Source organism: Capra hircus, chromosome 5, assembly GCF_001704415.2.
Source record: "Capra hircus breed San Clemente chromosome 5, ASM170441v1, whole genome shotgun sequence".
In the NCBI taxonomy this organism is placed as follows: domain Eukaryota; kingdom Metazoa; phylum Chordata; class Mammalia; order Artiodactyla; family Bovidae; genus Capra; species Capra hircus.
The window spans coordinates 51,167,603-51,190,605 of record NC_030812.1 but is presented as its reverse complement, the minus strand read 5'-3'; the positions used below and the strand labels follow the sequence as shown (position 1 = coordinate 51,190,605).

Below are 23,003 nucleotides of genomic sequence, written 5' to 3'. Positions count from 1 at the left end.
AACCTACGCCCTATGAGGCCAGGGATCCAGTCTGTTTTCCCCTGAGCTGTGCTATGAAAAAAGAAAAGCGACGGTGTTAGTTGCTCAGTCATGTCTGATTCTTTGTGAACCCATGGACTGTTGCCTTCCAGAATCCTCTGTGCATGGAATTTTCCAGACAAGAATACTGGAGTGGGTAGCCATTCCCTTCTCTAGTGGATCTTCCCGACCCAGGGATTGAACCTTGGTCTCTTGCATTGCAGGCAGATTCTTTACCATCTGAGCCAACATGCACTAGAACCTAGAATAATACCTGACAATAAAAGACAATAAATACTTACTAAATTGAAGAGCAGATACAGTATACACATTCTTTCCCATGAAAAATATATTTTACAAATCTTGTGAAATTTTTACCCCAAAATATTGACTAAAAATATTTAAAATATAAAACATGAACTGACTTGAAAACTGTCTACTCAACAAGCTTGTATCTTTGCAAGTCAGCAGTGGCTATCTCTTCCATGCAGCCAACACAAGAAGCAGTCAAATACCACTTCTAAAGTCATAGTTTTCAACTTGCATGTTGAAACATATTGTTGGGTTATAAAAATCAATTTATGGGGTTGATGAAGAGAGGGAAGAATGAAGGAAAGAAGAAGGAAGGAAGGAAATAAAACACAAAAATCAGAATATGAGTGTGTGTGTGTGTGTTAGGGTGGGTGTTGTACACATCTTGGATCATAATGTAAGATGTATTTCTTACTTAGGTCCCATCAAAATAATTGAAAACTACAGCCCTAAAGAGTCATCATGATCTGTCGTGGATGGACATGGACAAGAATGCAATTCAGGCCCTGGTCAGATGTGAGATAAAGACAAAAGAATGACGAATGTGTCTGTTAGAAAGGGCTGATGAAAAAAAGACCATACTACCTTAAGTCTATGTTAAATTCAGAAGTCAAGAAGGGAGCTTGTGGTTGAATAATTCACACAAATTGCACCACCTTAAGGTGAGAAAATGAACCTTTCTTCTCTTGCTGTGTTCTTGCCTTGCCTTGTACCTGGAGTTGCTCCCCTGGACATCATTCAGACCCACCAACTGAGAGTCATCAAGTCTTGGTATAAAATCAGGCAGCATCTGGAAGGGGGTGACTTGAGGATTTAATCAGCCAAGCACCCTAAATTGCTATTTCTTTTCTCCCTTAGAGAGAGAGGATGAAAAACCTAACACTTATTTATCTTCTGATATCAGCCAGTTATTAGTGTCATATAAATTTAGCTGGAAAAGAAGTTAGAAATGTCCTTGGCACAAGGAATCAAAGAATAAATGGTGGTTAGAAGAACCTGAAATTGAATCTAGATCAATTTTTTTTTTTTTTTTTTGCAGATGAGGAAGCTGAATTACAGGCTTATGCTATCCTTATTATTATAACAATGTTATTCTTGACTTATGTTTACCAGTAGATTCCAGTGTTTATTGTTGCTGCTGCTGCTGCTAAGTCGCTTCAGTCATGTCTGACTCTGTGCAACCCCATAAACAGCAGCCCTCCAGGCTCCCCTGTCCCTGGGATTCTCCAGGCAAGAGTACTGGAGTGGGTTGCCATTGCCTTCTCCAAATGTTTACTGTTAGTGATCTGCATATGGATAGCAAAAGAATAATGCAATTGTATACTACTTTTTCCCCTACTTAAGGGCATATTCCTGGTGGGCAGGCAACATGCTATATATCTATATCTATCTATCTATCTATCTATCTATCTATATATATATATATATATATATATATCTTTGTGCTCTAGTTAGTAACTACTGTAGTTGGGGAAATTAAATAAGATAATACCTTCAATGTATTTAGCAGAGTACCCAAGCATACTTTAAGAGTTGAGTAAATATTTTCATATTTGATTTTGTTGCTTTGATTATAATATTTTTACTATAGAATATTTAGGTATTTTGGGGGCTCCAAAATCACTGCAGATGGTGACTGTAGCCATGAAATTAAAAGACGCTTACTCCTTGGGAGAAAAGTTATGACCAACCCAGATAGCATGTTGAAAAGCAGAGACATTACTTTGCCAACTAAATTCCATCTAGTCAAGGCTATGGTTTTTCCAGTGGTCATGTATGGATGTGAGAGTTGGACTGTGAAGAAAGCTGAGCACCAAAGAATTGATGCTTTTGAACTGTGGTGTTGGAGAAGACTCTTGAGAGTCCCTTGGACTGCAAGGAGATCCAACCAGTCCATTCTGAAGGAGATCAGCCCTGGGATTTCTTTGGAAGGAATGATGCTAAAGCTGAAACTCCAGTACTTTGGCCACCTCATGCAAAGAGTTGACTCATTGGAAAAGACTCTGAAGCTGGGAGGGATGGGAGGCAGGAGGAGAAGGGGACGACAGAGGATGAGATGGCTGGATGGCATCACCGACTCGATGGATGCAAGTCTGAGTGAACTCCGGGAGTTGGTGATGGACAGGGAGGCCTGGTGTGCTGCGATTCATCCGGTCGCAGAGTCGGACACGACTGAGCAACTGAACTGAACTGATTTAGGTATAGGAAATTTTTAATATTTGCTGATTCTCATTGAATTACACAACAAAGTAAAATCATGTTTTATGCCCTTAAAATCCATTATGTTTGAAGGGACGTTAAAAAATTAGAGTTCTTATCTGTTTAAGGCATTTAAAGTAAATGAGTAAAGATGAAAGAATTCCAATTAGTTAAAAATTACTCAGAAAATGTCTTGTTAGGCATATGAGGACTCATGATAAGATAATATCTTTAATGAAAATATAACACTCTTCTATAATATCAAGTCAAGTTCACTTATCCTTAGGTAAGAAACAGACCTCAGAGCTGTGTGACCACTGATGTTTGGAATCTGTACCAATGCTGAAGGGCTGTAAATCCTAAAATTAGAATGTGACTTCTTTTAGGAGATATTCCACACAGAAAGAATATCCAAACATTAAAAGAAATGAACCACAGTCTATTTTTTCTGAGGATTCCAACAATGTTATTAAAGATTTTTTTTTCTCAACTCTTACATGTTCTATAGCACCTTTCCCCTCTGCTACTTTTCTATTCTATAATTAGCAGATAATTATGTGCTCTTTCACAGTGGAAAGACTATTCTTTTATTAATGACTCTTTGAAAAGTTCTTTATTATTTATCTTTGAAAGTGTTTGAAATCAAAAGTCTTTCATGGCTCTTTTCTTTTTAACTTAGGAGTTCTTTAAAGTAATACACTAGATGCTTACAGATGTTGTATGCAGTCATTAAGTTTTACCTTTAGGCGAGAAGTAGGGCTTGGGAAACAAATGTTGCATCCTCCTTTCTCTGCAGATTAAATGTCTGAGGTTTTGAAGAGCATGTATGCAAAATATTGATGCTCCAACAAGGCCTGTCTATGCTATGCCTTTTCCCCTTGTTAGGACAAATAGAAAATGGGTTATAACAATAAGCTTCCTGAATCTAGTACAAAGACAGAAGGAGGATATAATTAGCATTTATGGGAAGTACAATGTAAGTTCCAAATTAGTCTTAAATGAGGAATTCACCCAGCCCCTGATCTGTAGTCAATTCTGGAAAGTATCATACATCTCTGCTTAGGCCAAGCAAGCCTCATTGATGTTTTTGGCTGACTGCTTTTCTTCTAACATTAAATTTACCAGAGCACTCCAGATTGGATATGGGCAATTATGAGGGAGGGTGTACGTTATCGCAAATTTTAATCATTTCTTGAGCCATTTTGCTTGCAGTGTAATCCCGCAAGATCAACATATTCTGCATAAGAAACCCGAATGGCTTTTGGCTGAGAGCAGCTCTTCAGTTACTTTATAACCTATTCCTGCTTAACTTCTAGACGTTCCTATTTGTGGCTAGAACCTGCCAATCAGGGCCTCATGGGCTTGTTGGCTCCCCACAGTCATGGCTACCTTATCCAAGTGGATAGTAATACCAGTGGTTAGAACAGTGATCAGATTTCTTCTCAACACTATTGCTGCTACCTATCTCTATCCAACACTTTCACTATGCGTAAAGTAATGTGCCAGAACTGTTTCAAGAATTTTTCTTATCTCCTGTACTTTTTGGGCTATTTCAACAGAGATGGCAGAACAATAACAACCTGGGAACTTTTCTTCTTTGGGGCTTCAGGGAAATTCACCCATGTTGTTGTGTAAGCCAAACTCACATTCATAATTTAACATCATTTTGCCCAGCCATTTGAAATGCCATGATGCTCCTTTAGGTAAAAACATCAAAGTAGCTTCATTTTCACCATCAATCTTTTTACTTGTGAAGCAAAAAATTAAAATAATTTACTTTGATTGTATAATCAAGAAGCTCCTTCTCTTAAGCCTCTTATCTTCTCTTATATATAATGATTTTTCCTTTTTAAATGAGAATCAAAGATTCTCAGGCTTGGAAGGAATTATTAAAACATAATTTAATACAAACACCCACTGTTTCATGAAACCTTTCGACAGTGTCTTCCAGGAGGTTTTACAGCTGTTCTCCAGGGCAAGAGAGATGATGGAAAAATAAAAAGGGCAATCCACTGTAAGTGGATTAGTTATATAAACTTATAACTAAAATAAACCAGAGGATCTAGATGTGGTCTTCCCTACTCACAAGTTCTCAGTCTTTATCCATCTTGTTTAATTACGCTAGGAAGAATTTGTGAAGAGACTCAATTTTAACTTTGAACTCTTGAGAATATGGCCAAAGAGGGAGTAAAGCAACACTTCTGAAACAATTAATTATGAGAATTTAGATCCCATGGTCCCAACCTTTTCATTTCAATGATCTGAAAAGCTAAAAATATTTTTAAAGGTCTGCTTGAACAGAATGACAGTAAATTTTAATAATAGTTACATAAGTTAAATGATCTAGTATAAACTATGGGTTCAGAGGTTAGGTTCTGTAATGAAAAATGTATAGTTTGAACCCTAACTTCTTATTAATTAGCTATATGACCTTGAGAAGTCACTTAATATTTTAAAGCTTTGGTTTACTCAGCTGTAAAAAGGAGATAATATTATCTTTTTTACCAGGCTATTAAGAGGATTAAATGAGCTAATTCACACGAAGCACGTTTTCAGTATATGGCATATGTTTTACATATCTAATAAATGTTAGCTTCATCATTATCCACTCATTTAATAAAAACATAGAACTTTTACTGGAGCATGGCTGCTTTACACTGCTGTGTCAGGTTCTACTGTACAGCAAAGTGAATCAGCCATACATATACATGCATCCCCTCGACTTCTTTCCCATTTAGGTCACCAGAGAGCATGAATAGAGTTCTCTGTGCTATATATGCAGTATGTTCTCATTAATTATCTGTTTTATACATAGCATTTATATATAGGTCAATCTCAACCTCCCAGTTCACTCTACCTCCATCCCCCACCATTCCTCCTTGGTATCCATGTGTTCTCTACATATGTCTCTATTTCTGCTTTGCAAACAAGATAATCATACCAGTTTTTAAAACTCTCCACGTATGTGTTAATGTACAATATTTGTTTTTCTCTTTCTGACTTACTTTACTCTGTATGGCAATCTCCAGGTCCATTCAAAACTCTGCCTATTTAAACTTAAAAAATTTTTGCACAGCAAAAGGAAACCATAAACAAAACGAAAAGACAACCCTCAGAATGGGAGAAAATATTTGCAAATGAAACACCTGACAAAGGATTAACTTTCAAAATATACAAACAGCCCATGTAGTTCAGTATCAAAAAATCAACCCAATCAAAAATGGACTGGAGACCTAAACAGGTATTTCTCCAAAGACGACATGCAGATGGCCAACAAGCACATGAAAATATGCTCAAAATCACTAATTACTGGAGAAACACAAATCAAAACTACAATGAGATATCCCATCACACCAGTCAGAATAGCCATCATCAAAAAAAATCTACAAACAATAAATGCTGGAGAAGATGTGGAGAAAAGGGAATCCTCTTGCATTGTTGGTAGGAATGTAAAAGATACAGACGCTATGGAGAATAGCACAGAAATTCCTTAGAAAACTAAAACTAGAGCTACCATATGATTCAACAATCCTACTCCTGGGATGTACACAGAGAAAACCATAATTCAAACAGGTACATGCACCCGTGTTCACTGCAGCACTATTTACAATAATCAGCATATGGAAGCAACCTAAATGTCCATAAATAGAGGAACAGATAAAGCAGCAGCTGTGGTGCATATATACAATGGAATATTACTCAGCCATAAAAAGGAATAAAACCATAGACATTAGAGGAATCACTACTTTAAAAAAATTGTTTCATAATCAAATCTTCACTCATTTCCATGAGTGTTATTTTAGACTAAGGATTAATAATTAGGGGGGGCGGATTTTCATGCTATAAGTAGCTTATAAGGAAGTTTGATATTGCTAGAATTATTTTAACAAATCAATATGGATTATATCATGTGCTAACTGAATAATACAATTATTCTAATTAACTGATCATGCCCTCCATGGATTTTAGAAAGGAGTGTCAGCACTTAATTGACAAGCTAGAGTCATGAATCATTTGACAAAATATAAAGTTACTATTTATTATAAACTTGGTTACTTCTGTGTATATCTGAATATATAGAAAATACACTAAAGATATTACTTAACATTATATCTCATGGGATTTTAAATTAATCCTCTTGAATATGTCCGGACAAGATTAAAAAAAAAAAATAAGAAACTGCTATTGTTAAATAATACCCTAAGTTAACTAGTCTCTAGTTTTATGTTACTTTTTATAAAGCATTATTATCTTCTAGTCCCCAGTTATCCAGTTCTAAGCAATAGTCAGCTTTCACTTCAGAGCAAAAAGCAAAATAAGACAGAACTTTCATCTGCTGATTCCACAAAGAATTTAAATTCTGCCACTCTAGAAGATCCATTGGAGGTAATTAGAAAATCAAAGAATGAAAGTATTTTTCACTTCTCCCCAGAAATCAGTCATTGCAAGGTGAAATACATCACCATCTGAAAAGCATTCCTTTTATACTGACTCTGAGATTTGAAAACTCCGCTAGGTAACTCATTACAATGATTACAGACTTAACTATTAGAAAACTATTTTTTGATTCAGAAATTAGGGAGGTCAGAAGAATTACTTTCATAAAAATGAAAGAATATTAGCTAGGAAATGTTTATTGAGTCATAAATAAATTCTCCTTTTTTTCAGGATTTTTCAGATTACTATCCATCAGAAGAATGAGGGATTAGGGTCACCTCCCTAGCATTTAACATGCATCTTCTGGCAGGGGTGGGGGGCGGTTCACATTACTGTGAGTATCTCATCAAGGAATAAACAGTATTTAATTATTAGATAACACAACAGTTGTTGGCAACCTACAGATATTATTCTGAGTGAAACAAAAATGTGGTATGAAGAAATGAATTAGGGAGAAAATGAGGAAATAATGTACTGTACCAGGGAAAACTGTACCCTCTCAATCCTACAGCCACTTAAAGAGGTCACTGCACATGCTCCATGCTCTATGAATTCAGCGATCTTTTACTTTCACAGACTGACTGTCCACTTACCCTAGTTGTTTTCACTTTATTCCCGGAGGAACAGCTCCATCCTTTCCGATCTGGAAGAACTTTACACTCCTCTCCCTCAAGACATGGTTGCATATGGCACCACCATTTTTGTTCCACTATGGAAGCTATAGGAGATTAAAAAAAAAAAAAAAGCAACTCAAGATTTTCTATTTGGGCTTGTTAATTCTCTGGGTGTGCATGCTTTTTTGTTTGTTTGTTTTTGGTCCAAAGGGAATAAACTTTTCTAGATTTTCTGACCAAAATATTTTTAATTTTTAAAAATTTTATTGTGATAAGAATGCCTAAAACTTTAAGAGGGTAGATCTCATGTTCAGTGTATAATACAGTATTGTTAATGATAGGCACATTTTTCAAGGGTTTTTCATATAAACACATAGGTTTCATGGAAATTAGCATATTAGAAACAAATTATGTGGATGTATTCATGTGCTGATTTACATAAACATATAAGAAATTGAGTCTATGACCAGTTTAGAATCAATATTTTAGAATCTATGTAATATCTCCCCCAAGTAGACTAATTCAGGAAGGCATTCAAATTGATGTCTTTTTTTTAACTATGGGCAGTAACAATCATTGCAAAGAATGCATCATGAAAATATATGAGCCCTTAACAAAATATTATTTATGATCACATCAATTACACAGATCCACATAAATATTTATATCCTATTCGGTGAATCCTCCAAGAAAGAAATTAACATTTTGATGAACCTCTATAAAAATATTTCATGTGACTTCTATCCACAACTAAACATTCATTCATATGTATGATGTTTATTTTTTCATTAAGAACCATCCATGGGTTTAAGGACCCAAACTATGTTAATTATCTATTTTTATATTACCTTTTCCAATCAATTTACACACATAAACATACACACTGGCTCTCCACTGGCAAATCAGTATTTCATGGTATCAAAGTAAGAAGTACACGGACTTCTTGGAACCTCATTATAGTGCCTTTTGCTACAAGACTGCACAAGTCCTTAGACCCTTTTTCAGTGGATTTTAAATTTCAGAATACTCTTCAAATGATCTTGCGCCAACCATATGATTGATGGTGTAGCCCCCCAGGATGAACCCCAGAACTGAGAATCACAGTGAGATTCCAGTTCTATGTAGTCCCCATTACACTATCACAAGAGCAATGGAAGAAGCCTCACCGTCCACACAAGATGGAGCTGCTCGCGTGGTGCCCGCCACCTGCCCAGGGAAGCAGGAGCACTTGACTGTTTGTGACCGTTCTTCTATCTTGTTCTTATTACAGCATCTGTGGAGTGCCACCACTTCGCAAGTGCCCGTTTTAACATGGTGAGCTGCACACAGAAAAACAAAAGATGAGACAACACTGAGAAAGCTTTGGATACTTCCCCCCCTTTTTAATTAGAAGTGCATTAAATATAGCTCTATAAAGGGTCTACCATGCATGAAACTAGAAATACAATGATGCTGACTCCATAATGCAGATTTGATTTCTTTGCTAAATGTGGTAGGACCATTTCTATCAGTAAATGCTTGGTGAAGCAGGAACAATTAGTGGCTAGATTAGAATGAGCTGTTAGAACAGTCTGAAATATAGAGGCAATATGAGGTGCCATCAAAAACATATTTATTTGCATGTGGCTTTTTTTATTTTTACACCTTTTTGTTCAACATGTTGATCAAAGTAGGGTAATTCCACAGACAAAGTGCCCTCTATTGGGGCTGAGACGAGCCTTATTGTCAAAGTGGGTGGGTTGATGAAGGTGATAGTCTTTAGGTTATACTCTCTCAGGTTATGGCTTAGAGTCAGGAAGGGAACTTCTTTTCAGAAATTAGGATGTCTGAGGGTGGGAACCCACCTCTTCAGGATTCTTCTGCTCAGTTTTCTTGGAAATGAAATAACTGGGTGATTTTTTAAATTGCTGCCATATTCCTGAAAGTTCCATCCAGTTTCAGGACCCACAGATCATTCCTGTCAATTTTGCCTGAGGGAACAACTGCCACCAAATGGCAACAACCACAGCCAGAAGGTGGACGGACTTACATCTACGCAGGCAAAATCCAGTCCGGTGAGCTGTGAGGCTCCATTAGCCATTTTGTCAGCCTCGCAGTAAGGCTACCTAGTTGTTTAGGTGATTGACATTTTTGGCCCTCACTCATCATATTAGGATATGGTTCAAGTTTGCCTTCATTCTTTCTTTTTCCCCAGCATGTCTTTTTCAAAGTAGTAACCCTACTGTGAAACAATAAACCCAAATTTCCATCTGCTAGAAATAAAAAACAGCTTAAAATCAAACATTTGTTGAAATGTTATGTTTTCAGAAATTTTAAAGCATGTGATTGCTATAAAAACAGAGATTTAAATAGAAAAGTAGGACATCTGAAGTTATTTAATGTTATAAACAAATTAAGACCCATTTTGTAAATGAGGTTAGGACATCATGCATTTATATTAATCTTCCCCTTAGAGATGGGGAACCACTGAGCAGGGACTCAGGTTAGATTGTTTAGATTTTTCTTGTGAGAACAGATCACATTCACTGTCCATCTCCTTCCCTATGTGAGACAAAGAGACTCAGGTGTAGCTTGGACACATAATCCTCAAAAGAATTTGCAAGAAGCAGGTACCATTTCCAATGTCATGAAGGTTTTTCTGCCATGGTATATACAAACAGGGATTTCTCTGTGTGTGCTTCAAGCAGAAGGCTATCTTTACAAATGGTAAAAACTTGAAAGCCAGATTTCTGTTCCCTGTGCTCTAGACAATATTTTCTTAGCTAATAATGATTCAGTTTCTCTCAATTTATTGAATGCTTTATGTAATAAGCAAGTCAAAATACTGCTTTCTACACTGAACCTCACTGATTCCCTTTTCTTATTGGAGTATAATTGCTTTACAATGTTGTTAATTTCTGCTGTACAACAACGCAGATAAGCTATATGCATATGTATACCTCCTTCCTCTTGCACCTCCCTCCTAACCCACTATCCCGCCCTCCAGGTCACCACAGAGCTCTGGGCTGAGCGCCCTGTGCTATCAGCAGGTTCCCACTAGCTATCTGTTTCACACATGGTAGCGTCAGTCAGTTCAGCTGCTCAGTCGTGTCTGACTCTTTGCCACCCCGTGAACTGCAGCACGCCAGGCCTCCCTGTCCATCACCAACTCCCAGAGCGTACCCAAACTCACGTCCATTGAGTCAGTGATGCCATCCAGCCATCTCATCCTCGGTCGTCCCCTTCTCCTCCCGCCCTCAATCTTTCCCAGCATCAGGGTCTTTTCAGGCTCTTTGCATCAGGTGGCCAAAGTATTGGAGTTTCAGCTTCAACATCAGTCCTTCCAATGCTCAGTCCCTTCCATGGTAGTGTAAGTCAGTCCTAATCTCCCAATTCATCCCACCTTTTCCTTCCCCTCCTATGTACACACATCTGTTCTCTATATCTGTGTCTCTATTCCTGCTATGCAAATAGGTTCATCTGTACCATTTTTATAGATTCCACATATATATGTTAATAAACAATATTTTTTTTTCTCTTTCTGACTTACTTCACTCTGTATGACAGACTCTAATTGAGTTACTACCACATATCTGAGATGGTTCTGAGTAATGGGGATGCAACAATGCATAAGATGGATAGAGACCTGTCCTCGGAGCACTCATATACCTCTGGAGAAAGCGAATAATCCTTAGGGACTAATGATTAAGTAAGCCAACAGTAGATTTTCTAGCTCCGTAAAAGAGATGCAATAGGGTAATGTGATGGAGAGTAGCCAAACAGCAAGGGAAGGCAGAATTGTATGAGAGTCTCAGGGAGGACCTCTCTGAGGAGGTAATCTGAATGATGACCTGAGTGATGAGAAAGGAAGCCTCCATGATGAAGAGCTAAGAAAGGATTAAGTTTCCAAAGAGATGGAGCAGCAAATGACATGGTTCTGAAATGGGGAAATGTGGGCTGTGCTCTCAAGACAGCAAGATGACCAGTGTGGCTACACCGTGGTGGAACAACTGTGAGGCTGAGGACAATGTGTCAGAAACAGAGGGAAATGGCTTAGGGGCAGGTGTGCCACAGTAAAGAGGAGGAATTTTTTTCTCATTTCAAGACAAAGCCTTTGAGTGGATGTGTTATCTCTGAGTTTGATCCCTGGGTTAGGAAGATCCCCTGGAGAAGGGAATGGCAACCCACTCCAGTAATTTCGTCTGGAGAATTCCATGGACAGAGGAGCCTGGCAAGGCTACAGTCCATGGGGTCACAATGAGTCAGGCACGTCATTTCATTAATGCTTTGGGAGTTTACTCAGGCCACTCTTTAGAGAAAAGACTGAAGAAAGCAAGAGTGGAAGCAGGGATACTAATCATGAAGGGGCTACAGGAGTTCAGGAGATGAAGGATGGGACACAGACTAGACTAAGGGCTGGGATGAAGTACCAGATGAGGAGGTATTTCAGGGTAGAGTTGGTTTGAATGGATTGAATGTGAGCTGTGAGGGAAAGAGGAGTTAAAGATCATTTTTAAGCTTGTCCTGAGGAATTAAAAGTTGGTGGTTCTGGAAGATAGAGGAGGCCTGGGAAAAAGGTGTTTGTTAAGGGTTGGGTTGGGTCGGAATTACTGTGCTTCTGTTTTGAATTTGTTAAGTCTGAGAGTCCCATAAGACACTGGAGCAGAGGTGTAAATCAGGCGGCATCATTTATACAATGGGGTTTAGGAAAGAGATCTGGACTGCAGATACACACTTAAAGGTGATATTTAAGGTCACACACTGACTAATTACCATGAAAAGACTACTGATAGAGAAGCAGAGAAATAATAGTCTAGAACCTAATTCTAGAATTGGGGAGTGGAACATGAAGTAAGAGGAAAAGTACATGAGACAAAGGCATGGAAAACCAAAGATTAAACTGTTTCAAGAAACACAGATTGGTCAGTTATGTCAAATGCTGCTGAAAGCTTTAATAAATAAAGCAAAATAATTGTCTACTAAAGCAGTAGTATGGTACAGCAGTTCAAACAGAGCCTCCAAAACCAGAGTGCATGTGTGTGAAGTCGTTTCAGTCGTGTCCAACTCTTTGAGACCCTATGGACTACGGCACATCAGGCTCCTTTGTCCATGGGATTCTCCAGGCAAGAAGTAGCTGGGTTCACATCTGCTGCTGCTGCTGCTAAGTCGCTTCAGTCATGTCTGACTCTGCGACCCCGTGGACTGCAACCTACCAGGTTCACATCTAAGTGCCTCTAAATAGTAGTGCAACCTTGCCCAAGTCAGCAACTATCTCTGGTTAGCATTTTTCATATCTAAAAGATGAATATTAATAGCACCATCTTCATATGATTGGTTAGAGGATTAAATGAGTTAATATGTACAAAGTATTTGGAGCATTCCCTGCCTCATAGCAGGCACTCTGTGTTAGCTATTATTAGCACTTGATCCAGATGAAAATCATTTAATGGCATGATGGAGATAAAAGCATGATTAAAGTAAGTTTATTAGATAATGAGATGCAAAACTGTAGACAATTATAAAAATTTCTTTCAAGGAGTTTTTCTGTAAAGGGAAAAAGGAAATGAAGCAGTAGCTGGAATGAGTTTAAGGGTCAGGGAAATTTTTTTAATGGATGCCATAAAAGCATGCTTTCTAGCTGCAATAATCCAACAGAAAAAGAAAATAACAATAAAGGAGAGAAAGTGGGTAATTTGGAAAAGACTGTTCTTGAAAGGGGAAAAAAAGAATTGAGATTCAGGGCATGTGGTGGAGTTGGTGTTAGATTCATGTGGGGACATTTAATCCATTTTAACAAGAGTGAAGGTGGGATGTGTGAACTTAGGTAGGTGTGAGCTGTTTAGGCGGTTAGAAGATAATGCAGTTTCATATCTGATGTCATCTCATTTGCTATGAAATATGAGAGATGTTTGAGAAAAAAAGAACATGAAATATGTATTTCAAAGAGGAAGAATAAATTTACTGGGAAGGAGTAGTTGGAATGCCTGGCAGGGAGCTGGCTGATGGACAAGGTAAACCGTAGAGGACACAATGGGATGCATGGAGGGGTGGGATTACAGCACAAAACGGAAATAAACATCTGGGGGATGACAGACTATTTGGGATGCTTGGACCTCCAAGAGGGATGATGGGATGTGTTCTGCAAGTCTTTGAGTGGAAGCCAGAGACAAGAGATTATTAGGGTTTCTTAAGATAGTGATGCTATGAGGCAGAGCACTGAGCTGAGACAGCTTCAGGGAGAGCTGGATGTTGGCTCGGTTCTCTCTCACAGAACCACAGAAGATAGGCGCACACAGTGAGGTTCTGCGGGTCCCTACCCTGAGAAAAGAAGCACCATTTCAGCATTTCCCACCAGGGCCATTTTATCATCTTTGTCATACGGAGATTTCATCATAAGTTGGAAAAGAATTGGTGAAAAATCTGCATCTGGTTTCCCCTTCCCAATGTCAAAATTCTTTTATACTTTGCCTGACAAGAAAAACTGTACTTCACCCCATTAATTACATTTAGATGTGGTGATAGAACTTGCTTTGGCCAATGAAATGACAACTAGACTTATGAGCAAAAGCAAATGATGTCAGTCTGTGAGGACATTTTAATAGTATTCATTCACCAGATTTCTCGCCACCAGCCAGAGCAACAAATTTTACAGAAATTACTTAGCAACTGAGCACAAGAAATGGATAATTAATTTTTTTTAATAGAATAGATGGTAGGTAGGTAGGTTGATGATGAAGACTATATCAACCTCAGTGCCCAAGTGAAGAGACACAAAACAGAGTCCCCACCAACTACATGGACATAAGAGTGAGAAATAAACCATAAAGTAACACAAGGCTCTAAAATTTGATGGCTTGTTAATATCACAAAACAGCCTACCCAGACAGCACAGTAGTACTTTCTACTGCTTCCTAGGTTGTTCAACAGGATGTATATATACAAATGCATTGGTGAGTGGATAAGTCAGTAAAGAATGATATCTCAAAACCAGATCATTCTAGGGCATTGAGTCAATGAATGAATATATACAAGAAAATGCTGTTTAGATATTTATATAATTAAATGAATTATAATAAATTATTCCTAATGGGATAATGCTGGCTAAGTTCAGCATGTTAGGGCTTTGGTGAAGAAAGTGTGCTTCTTTCTTCTTTGAGGAGAAAAAAGGTGAAATGGTGCCCATATAGTATGAGGAGAAAGATAAGGTTGGAGCTGCACTGAGAAGAAGACAGGCATGTTTCCCTTCAAAGAAGATGGGACTAAATGTTAAGGGATCCATGATAAAGGTAACCTGGAAGACCAAGCCTCACAGACCCACAGGTTTTCTGCCTATGAATAAAGTGTACAGACACACAGATTGCTTCCTTGTTAGAAGTGGGATTTTGTAAAACAAACAAATAAACCCTATCGATCTTTGTTCTTTTCATTAAAAATTAAAGTTGTAAAGCTTTTTTCAGGGGAATTAGAAAGGGATCAGAGAAGGAAATGGCAACCCACTCCAGTATTCTTTTTTTTTTTTTTTTTTACTGTATTTTACTTTACAATACTGTATTGGTTTTGCCTTACATTGATATGAATCCACCATGGGTGTACATGAGTTCCCAATCCTGAACCCCCCTCCCACCTCCCACCCCATATCATCTCTCTGGATCATCCGCATGCACCAGCCCCAAGCATCCTGTATCCTGTATTGAACATAGACTGGCGATTCGTTTCTTACATGATAGTATACATGTTTCAGTGCCATTCTCCCAAATCATCCCACCCTCTCCCTCTCCCTCAGAGTCCAAAAGTCCTTTCTATACATCTGTGTCTCTTTTGCTGTGAGCAACCTAGATAGCATATTCAAAAGCAGAGACATTACTTTGCCAACTAAGGTCCATCTAGTCAAGGCTATGGTTTTTACAGTAGTCATGTATGGATGTGAGAGTTGGACTGTGAAGAAGGCTGAGTGCTGAAGAATTGATGCTTTTGAACTGTGGTGTTGGAGAAGACTCTTGAGAGTCCCTTGGACTGCAAGGAGATCCAGCCAGTCCATTCCACTACTGGGCATACACACCGAGGAAACCAGAATTGAAAGAGACACATGTACCCCAATGTTCACTCCAGTATTCTTGCCTGGGAAGCGGACAGAGGAGCCTGGTGGGACTGGAGACCTTCGGGTCACAAAGAGTCAGACATGAGTTAGTAACTGAGCACAAGAAAGGAGAGTTACTTTTTAAAAAATGGAATAGATGGTAGGCATATAAATAGGTAGATGTGGAGGGATGGATGGAGGGATGGAGAATCCTACACTCAAAGAGTTTGAAGACATGGGTAGGGAGAATATTGCCTGTTCAATATTTTTATATATGCCAGTTAATATGGTAAACAAAATGAAATACTTCAAAACAGACAAGTGAATCTTCTAGCAAAATTTCATTCACCTAAGCATGGCACCTGTCTCCTGAGAAACCTGTATGCAGGTCAAGAAGCAACAGTTAGAATCCTTTATGGAACAATTGATTAGTTCAGGATTGAGAAAGGAGTATGGCAGGGCTGTCTGTTTCACCCTGTTTTATTTAACCCATAGGCTGAGGACATCACGAGAAATGCCAGGCTGGATGAGTTACAAGCTGGAATCAAGACAGGTGAAATAAACATCAACAACCTCAGATATACAGATGATACCACTCTAATGGCAGAAAGCAAAGAAGAACTAAAGAACCTCTTGATGAGGGTGAAGGAGGAGACTGAAAGAGCCAGTTTAAAACTACATATTAAAAAAACTAAGATCATGGCACTCTGCCCCATTACTTCATGGCAAATAGAAGGGGAAAGCCTGGAAGTAAGGACAGATTTCCTCTTCTTGGGCTCTAAAATCACGGCAGATGGTGAGTGCAGCCATGAAATCAGAAGACAATTGTTTCTCGGCAGGAAAGCTATGACAAACTTAGACAATCTGTTGAAAAGCAGAGACATTCTTCTGCCAACAAAAGTCCGTACAGTCAAGAGTATGGTTTTCCCAGTGGTCACGTATGGTTATGAGAGCTAGACTGTAAAAAAGGCAGAGCGCCAAAGAATTGATGCCTTTGAACTGTGGTGCTGCAGAAGACTCCTGAGAGTCCCTTGGACTGCAAGGAGGTCAAACAAATCCTAAGGGAAATCAACACTGAATACTCATTGGAAGGACTGATGCTGAAGCTCCAGTATTTTGGTCACCTGATGCAAACAGCCAGCTCATTGGAAAAGTCCCTGATGCTGGGAAAGACTGAGGGCAGAAGAAACAGAGGGCATCAGAGGATAAGATGGCTAGATGGCATCACCAATGCAATGGACATGAACTTGGGCAAACTTCAGGAGATGGTGAGGGACAGGAGGCCAGGTATGCTGCAGTCCATGGGGTCACAAAGAGTCGGACACAACTGTGCAACTGAACAACAAAAAGCATTGCATAGGTGTTCACATATATAATTCTTATTTTTCTGCTATATAACTTAACTTCTTACATCAAATTCTTGTAGACAAAGGCTAATTTTTCATGTAAACTGCTCAGTATGTGGTACATGTTTAATAAACAGTAAACAAGTAATAAGAAGGTAAAACTAATTTCTGTTGTTTTCCTTTAAAAGCTTAATGACTGTAAAAAATTAAAGCAGTTACTAGAATTCTCTACACAGAGTCAGGCAGAGCTCATGATAAGCTAATCTAGTCAAATATTAGGCCTTTGCAAATTAACAAAATAGACTTCACAGACAATCAGTTAGCATCATACTAAAATGATGCAAGACCCCCTGGAGAAGATTTAAATGAAAAAAGAACAACCAATTTCCTTGATGTCATAACCCCAAGTCACAAAAGATAAAACAACAACAACAACAAAACCTCACATCTTTCTGCTACTTTCTCCTCCCTGGACATAAAGCAGAGCACAAAATGTTGCCTCTTACATTTTTGTGAAATGACACTAGACACACATAGGCTTAATTCCTATGAAAACAGGAATGCCAAGTCTTGCCCAGCTCTAATTGTTGCCTGCCAAGATTATTCTTGCCATCTCTTATTAATAAATATCTTCTGCTTCAGTTAGGTCCTTACCATTTCTGTCCTTTATCATGCCTATCCTTGCATGAGATTTTCCCTTGATATCACAAGTTTTTTTGAAGATATCTCTCTTCTTTCCCATTCTATTGTTTTCCTCTAATTCTTCGCATTGTACACTTAAGAAGGCAGTTCAAAGCCTCCAAAACCAGAGATCATCTGAATTAAATTTGCCCATTCCCACTGATTTGAGTTCACTGATTCCTAAGATGTCAGTGTTCACTCTTCCCAATGTCTTTCTTGACCACATCCAGTTTACATTAATTCATGTACCTAACATTCCAGGTTTCATTATGATATCGTTCTTTACAGGATCGGACTTTCTTTTCACCATCAGACACATCCACAACTGAAAGTCATTCCCACTTTGGCCCAGCCTCTTCATTCTTTCTGGAGCTATTTCTCCAGTCTTCCCCAGCAACATATGGAAGACCTTTCAAACTGGGCGGGTGTAGGGGGTGGGGCTCATCTTCCAGTGTCACATCTTTTTGCCTTTTCCTACTGTTCATGGGGCAAGAATACGGGAGTGATTCGCCATTCCCTCCTCCAGTGAATCACATTCTGTCAGATCATGTATCATCAAGGGAATATCCTATGCAAGGAGGGGCACAATAAGGGACAGAAATGATAAGGACCTACGAAGAAGCAGACAAGATTAAGAAGAGGTGAAAAAAATACACAGAAGACCTATACAAAAAAAGATCATAATGACCTGGATAACCACGATGGTGTGATCACTCACCTAATCAGACATCCTGGAGTGTGAAGTCAAGTGGGCCTTAGGAAGCATTACTATTGAATAAGCCAATGGAGGTGATGGAATTCCAGCTTAGCTATTTCAAATCCTAAAAGATGATGCTGTTAAAGTACTGTAGTCAATATGCCAGCAAATTTGGAAAACTCAGCAGTGGCCACAGGACTGGAAAAGGTCAGTTTTCATTTCAACCCCAAAGAAGAGCAATGCCAAAGAATAATCAAACTACCACACAATTGTGCTCATTTCACATGCTAGCAAGGTAATCCTCAAAATGCTTCTAGCTAGGCTTGAGCAATACCTGAATGGAGAAATTCCAGGTGTACAAGCTGGATTTAGAAAAGGCAGAGGAACAGAGATCAAATTGCCAACGTGTATTGGATCATAGAGAAAGCAAGGGAATTCCAGAAAAAAACATCTACTTCAGCTTCAATGACTACACCAAAGCCTTCAAACGGTGTCAGTTCTGTTCAGTTCAGTCGCTCAGTCATGTCTGACTCTTTGTGACCCCATGAATCGCAGAACGCCAGGCCTCCCTGTCTATCACCATCTCCCGGAGTTCACTCAGACTCACGTCCATCGAGTCCGTGATGCCATCCAGCCATCTCATCTTCGGTCATCCCCTTCTCCTCCTGCCCCCAATCCCTCCCAGCATCAGAGTCTTTTCCAATGAGTCAACTCTTCGCATGAGGTGGCCAAAGTATTGGAGCTTCAGCTTTAGTATCATTCCTTCCAAAGAAATCCCAGGGTTGATCTCCATCAGAACGGACTGGTTGGATCTCCTTGCAGTCCAAGGGACTCTCAAGAGTCTTCTTCAACACCACAGTTCAAAAGCATCAATTCTTCAGCGCTCAGCCTTCTTCACAGTCCAACTCTCATATCCATACATGACCACTGGAAAAACCATAGCCTTGACTACACAGACCTTAGTCGGCAGAGTAATATCTCTGCTTTTCAATATACTATCTAGGTTGGTCATAACTTTTCTTCCAAGGAGTAAGCGTCTTTTAATTTCATGGCTGCAGTCACCATCTGCAGTGATTTTGGAGCCCCCCAAAATAAAGTCTGACACTGTTTCCACTGTTTCCCCATCTATTTCCCATGAAGTGATGGGACCAGATGCCATGAATTCATTTTCTGAATGTTGAGCTTTAAGCCAACTTTTTCACTCTCATCTTTCACTTTCATCAAGAGGCTTTTTAGCTCCTCTTCACCTTCTGCCATAAGGGTGGTGTCATCTGCATATCTGAGGTGATTGATATTTCTCCCGGCAATCTTGATTCCAGCTTGTGTTTCTTCCAGTCCAGCGTTTCTCATGATGTACTCTGCATAGAAGTTAAATAAGCAGGGTGACAATATACAGCCTTGACATACTCCTTTTCCTATTCAAAACCAGTCTGTTGTTCCATGTCCAGTTCTAACTGTTGCTTCCTGACCTGCATACAGGTTTCTCAAGAGGCAAGTTAGGTGGTCTGGTATTCCCATCTCTTGAAGAATTTTCCACAGTTGATTGTGATCCACACAGTCAAAGACTTTGGCATAGTCAATAAAGCAGAAATAGATGTTTTTCTGAACTCTCTTGCTTTTTCCATGATCCAGAGAATGTTGGCAATTTGCTCTCTGCTTCCTCTGCCTTTTCTAAAACCATCTTGAACATCTGGAAGTTCATGGTTCACATATTGCTGAAGCCTGGCTGGGAGAATTTTGAGCATTATTTTACTAGCATGTGAGATGGGTGCAATTGTGCGGTAGTTTGAGCATTTTTTGGCATTGCCTTTCTTTGTGATTGGAATGAAAACTGACCTTTTCCAGTCCTATGGCCACTGCTGAGGTTTCCATACTTGCTGCCATATTGAGTGCAGCACTTTCACAGCATCATCTTTCAGGATTTGAAACAGCTCAACTGGAATTCCATCACCTCCTCTAGCTTTGTTTGTAGTGATGCTTTCTAAGGCCCACTTGACTTCACATTCCAAGATGTCTGGCTCTAGATTAGTGATCACATCATCATGATTATCTGGGTCGTGAAGATCTTTTTTGTACAGTTCTTCCATGTATTCTTGCCACCTCTTCTTAATATCTTCTGCTTCTGTTAGGTCCATACCATTTCTGTCCTTTATCGAGCCCCATCTTTGCATGAAATGTTCCCCTGGTATCTCTAATTTTCTTAAAGAGATCTAGTCTTTCCCATTCTGCTGTTTTCCTCTATTTCTTTGCATTGATCACTGAAGAAGGCTTTCTTATCTCTCCTTGCTATTCTTTGGAACTCTGCATTCAGATGCTTATATCTTTCATTTTCTCCTTTGCTTTTCGCCTCTCTTCTTTTCACAGCTATTTGTAAGGCCTCCCCAGACAGCCATTTTGCTTTTTTGCATTTCTTTTCCATGGGGATGGTCTTGATCCCTGTCTCCTGTACAATGTCATGAACCTCATTCCATAGTTCATCAGGCACACTTCAACTGTGTGGATCATAACAAACTGTGAAAAATTCCTAAAGTGATTAGAAATAACAGACCACCTTACCTGTCTCCTGGGAAACCTGTATGCAGGTCAAGAAGCAACAGTCAGGACATGGAACAACAGACTGGTTCAAAGGGGGAAAGGACCACAACAAGGTTGTATGTTGTCACCCACATATTTAATCTATATGCAGAGTACATCATCCAAAATGCTGGGCTGGATGACTTACAGGCTGAAATCAAGATTTCTGGAAGAAATATCAACAACCTCAGATATGCAAATAATACCACTCTAATGGCAGAGGGTGAAAAGGAAATAAAGAGCCTGTTGATGAGGGTTAAAAAGGAGAATGAAAAAACTGGCTTAAAACTGAACATTCAAAAGACTAAGATCATGGCATCTGGTTCCATCACTTCACAGCAAATAGGTGGGGAAAAACTGGAAGCAGTGACAGATTTGATTTTCTTGGGCTCCAGAATCACTGCAGATGGTGACTACAGCCATGAAATTAAAAGGCTCTTGCTCCTTGGACGAAAAGCTATGATGAACCTAGACAACGTATTAAAAAGCAGGGACATCACTTTGCCAAAAAAGGTCCGCATAGTCAAAGCTATGATTTTTCCAGTAGTCATGTATGGATGGGAACATTGGACTATAAAGAAAGCCGAGTGCCAAAGAACTGATGTTTTCAACTTGTGGCACTGGAGAAGACTCCTAAGAGTCTCTTGGACAGCAAGGAGATCAAACCAGTCAATCCTAAAGGAAATCAACCCTGAATATTCATTAGAAGGACTGATGCTGAAGCTGAAGCTCCAATACTTTGGCCACCTGATACAAAGAGCCCACTCATTGGAAAAGACCCTGATGCTGGGAAAGACTGAGGATAGGAGGAGAAGGGGGCAACAGAGGATGAGATGGTTGGATGACACCACCAACTCAATGGACATGAGTTTGAGCAAACTCCGAGAGATAGTGAAGGACAGGGAAGCCTAGCATACTGCAGTCCATGGGGTCACAAAGATTTGGATACAACTTAGTGACTAAAGAACAACAAGCTTACTACCCTTGTATCTCATTTCAACAATAGGATACAGCCCTACTGGTTCCCTAGAAACATGCCCTTAAGAGACAGCCTCTTAAATCATATCTCAAGATTCTTAAATGTTATTGCAAAGCTATTATGACTGGGATGAAATCTTATAAGGCATTTTACTAAAACCTTTGTTTCTAACTACGTTTCACCTTCTCCACGGGAGAAAAAAAAATCTGAATAGCAATTGATTTGTATGTGTGCACAAATTAAATATATATACATATATGCAGATACCTATATATACACATAAAATTATATATACATATTGTTTATATAGGGACTTTATATATATATATATATATGTTAATGTAGTCACATTTTACTTATTACCTATTAACCAACTGAAAAGAAAGTAAAGTCTCTCAGTCACGACCCCATGGACTGTAGCCGCTAGGCTCCTCTGTCCATTGAATTCTCCAGGCAAGAACACTGGAGTGGGTAGCCGTTCCCCTCTCCAGGGGATCTTCCCAATCCAGGGATCAAACCCAGGTCTGTCTGAACCACCAGCGAAGCCCAAGAATACTGGAGTGTGTAGTCTATCCCTTCTCCAGAGGATCTTCCTGACCCAGGAATCAAACTGGGCTATCCTGCACTGCAGGTGCACTCTTTACCAGCTGAGCTGTCAGGGAAGCCCTGCTAGAAATACATAAATATGAAAAATTGGTTCACAGTAGAATAGTATTTATGCAAATTATTTACCTTGAGTAGTGGTTGCTTGCCTTTGGTTAATAAGAACACAAAGCTATGCATATCACATTCTAAATGCAAGAATAGTCCATTCACTCTGGAAACAATTTAAGGGATAATTACCATGGCTAACATCTATAGAATATTCACTGTATACTATGCATTATTCCATTTTATTATCACAACAACCATTAAAGAGGAAACTATAATTATCCCCAATTTACAGATGAAGGAACTGAGCTAGGAAATGATAAGTAACTTGCCCAAAGTAAAACAGCCAATAGACAAAAACAGATGTGAGAATTCAGGGCAGTTTGCTTTCAGAAGCCACGATCTTCAACTCTGTCATGTAATGCCTTTTCTGTGGAGC

At 39.1% G+C, this 23,003-nt stretch overlaps 1 protein-coding gene across 1 annotated transcript in view; it reads right to left on the bottom strand.

The window, feature by feature from the left end:
* FAM19A2 (family with sequence similarity 19 member A2, C-C motif chemokine like) overlaps window positions 1-23,003 on the bottom strand; it is a 568,280-nt gene that overhangs the window by 34,937 nt on the left and 510,340 nt on the right. Inside the window, exons 3-4 of the mRNA XM_005680252.3 lie at window positions 8,747-8,899; window positions 7,560-7,684 (exon numbers count right to left, since the gene is read on the bottom strand). Coding sequence (XP_005680309.1) covers window positions 7,560-7,684; window positions 8,747-8,899 — 278 coding nt within the window. The remainder of the gene's footprint in view (window positions 1-7,559; window positions 7,685-8,746; window positions 8,900-23,003) is intronic.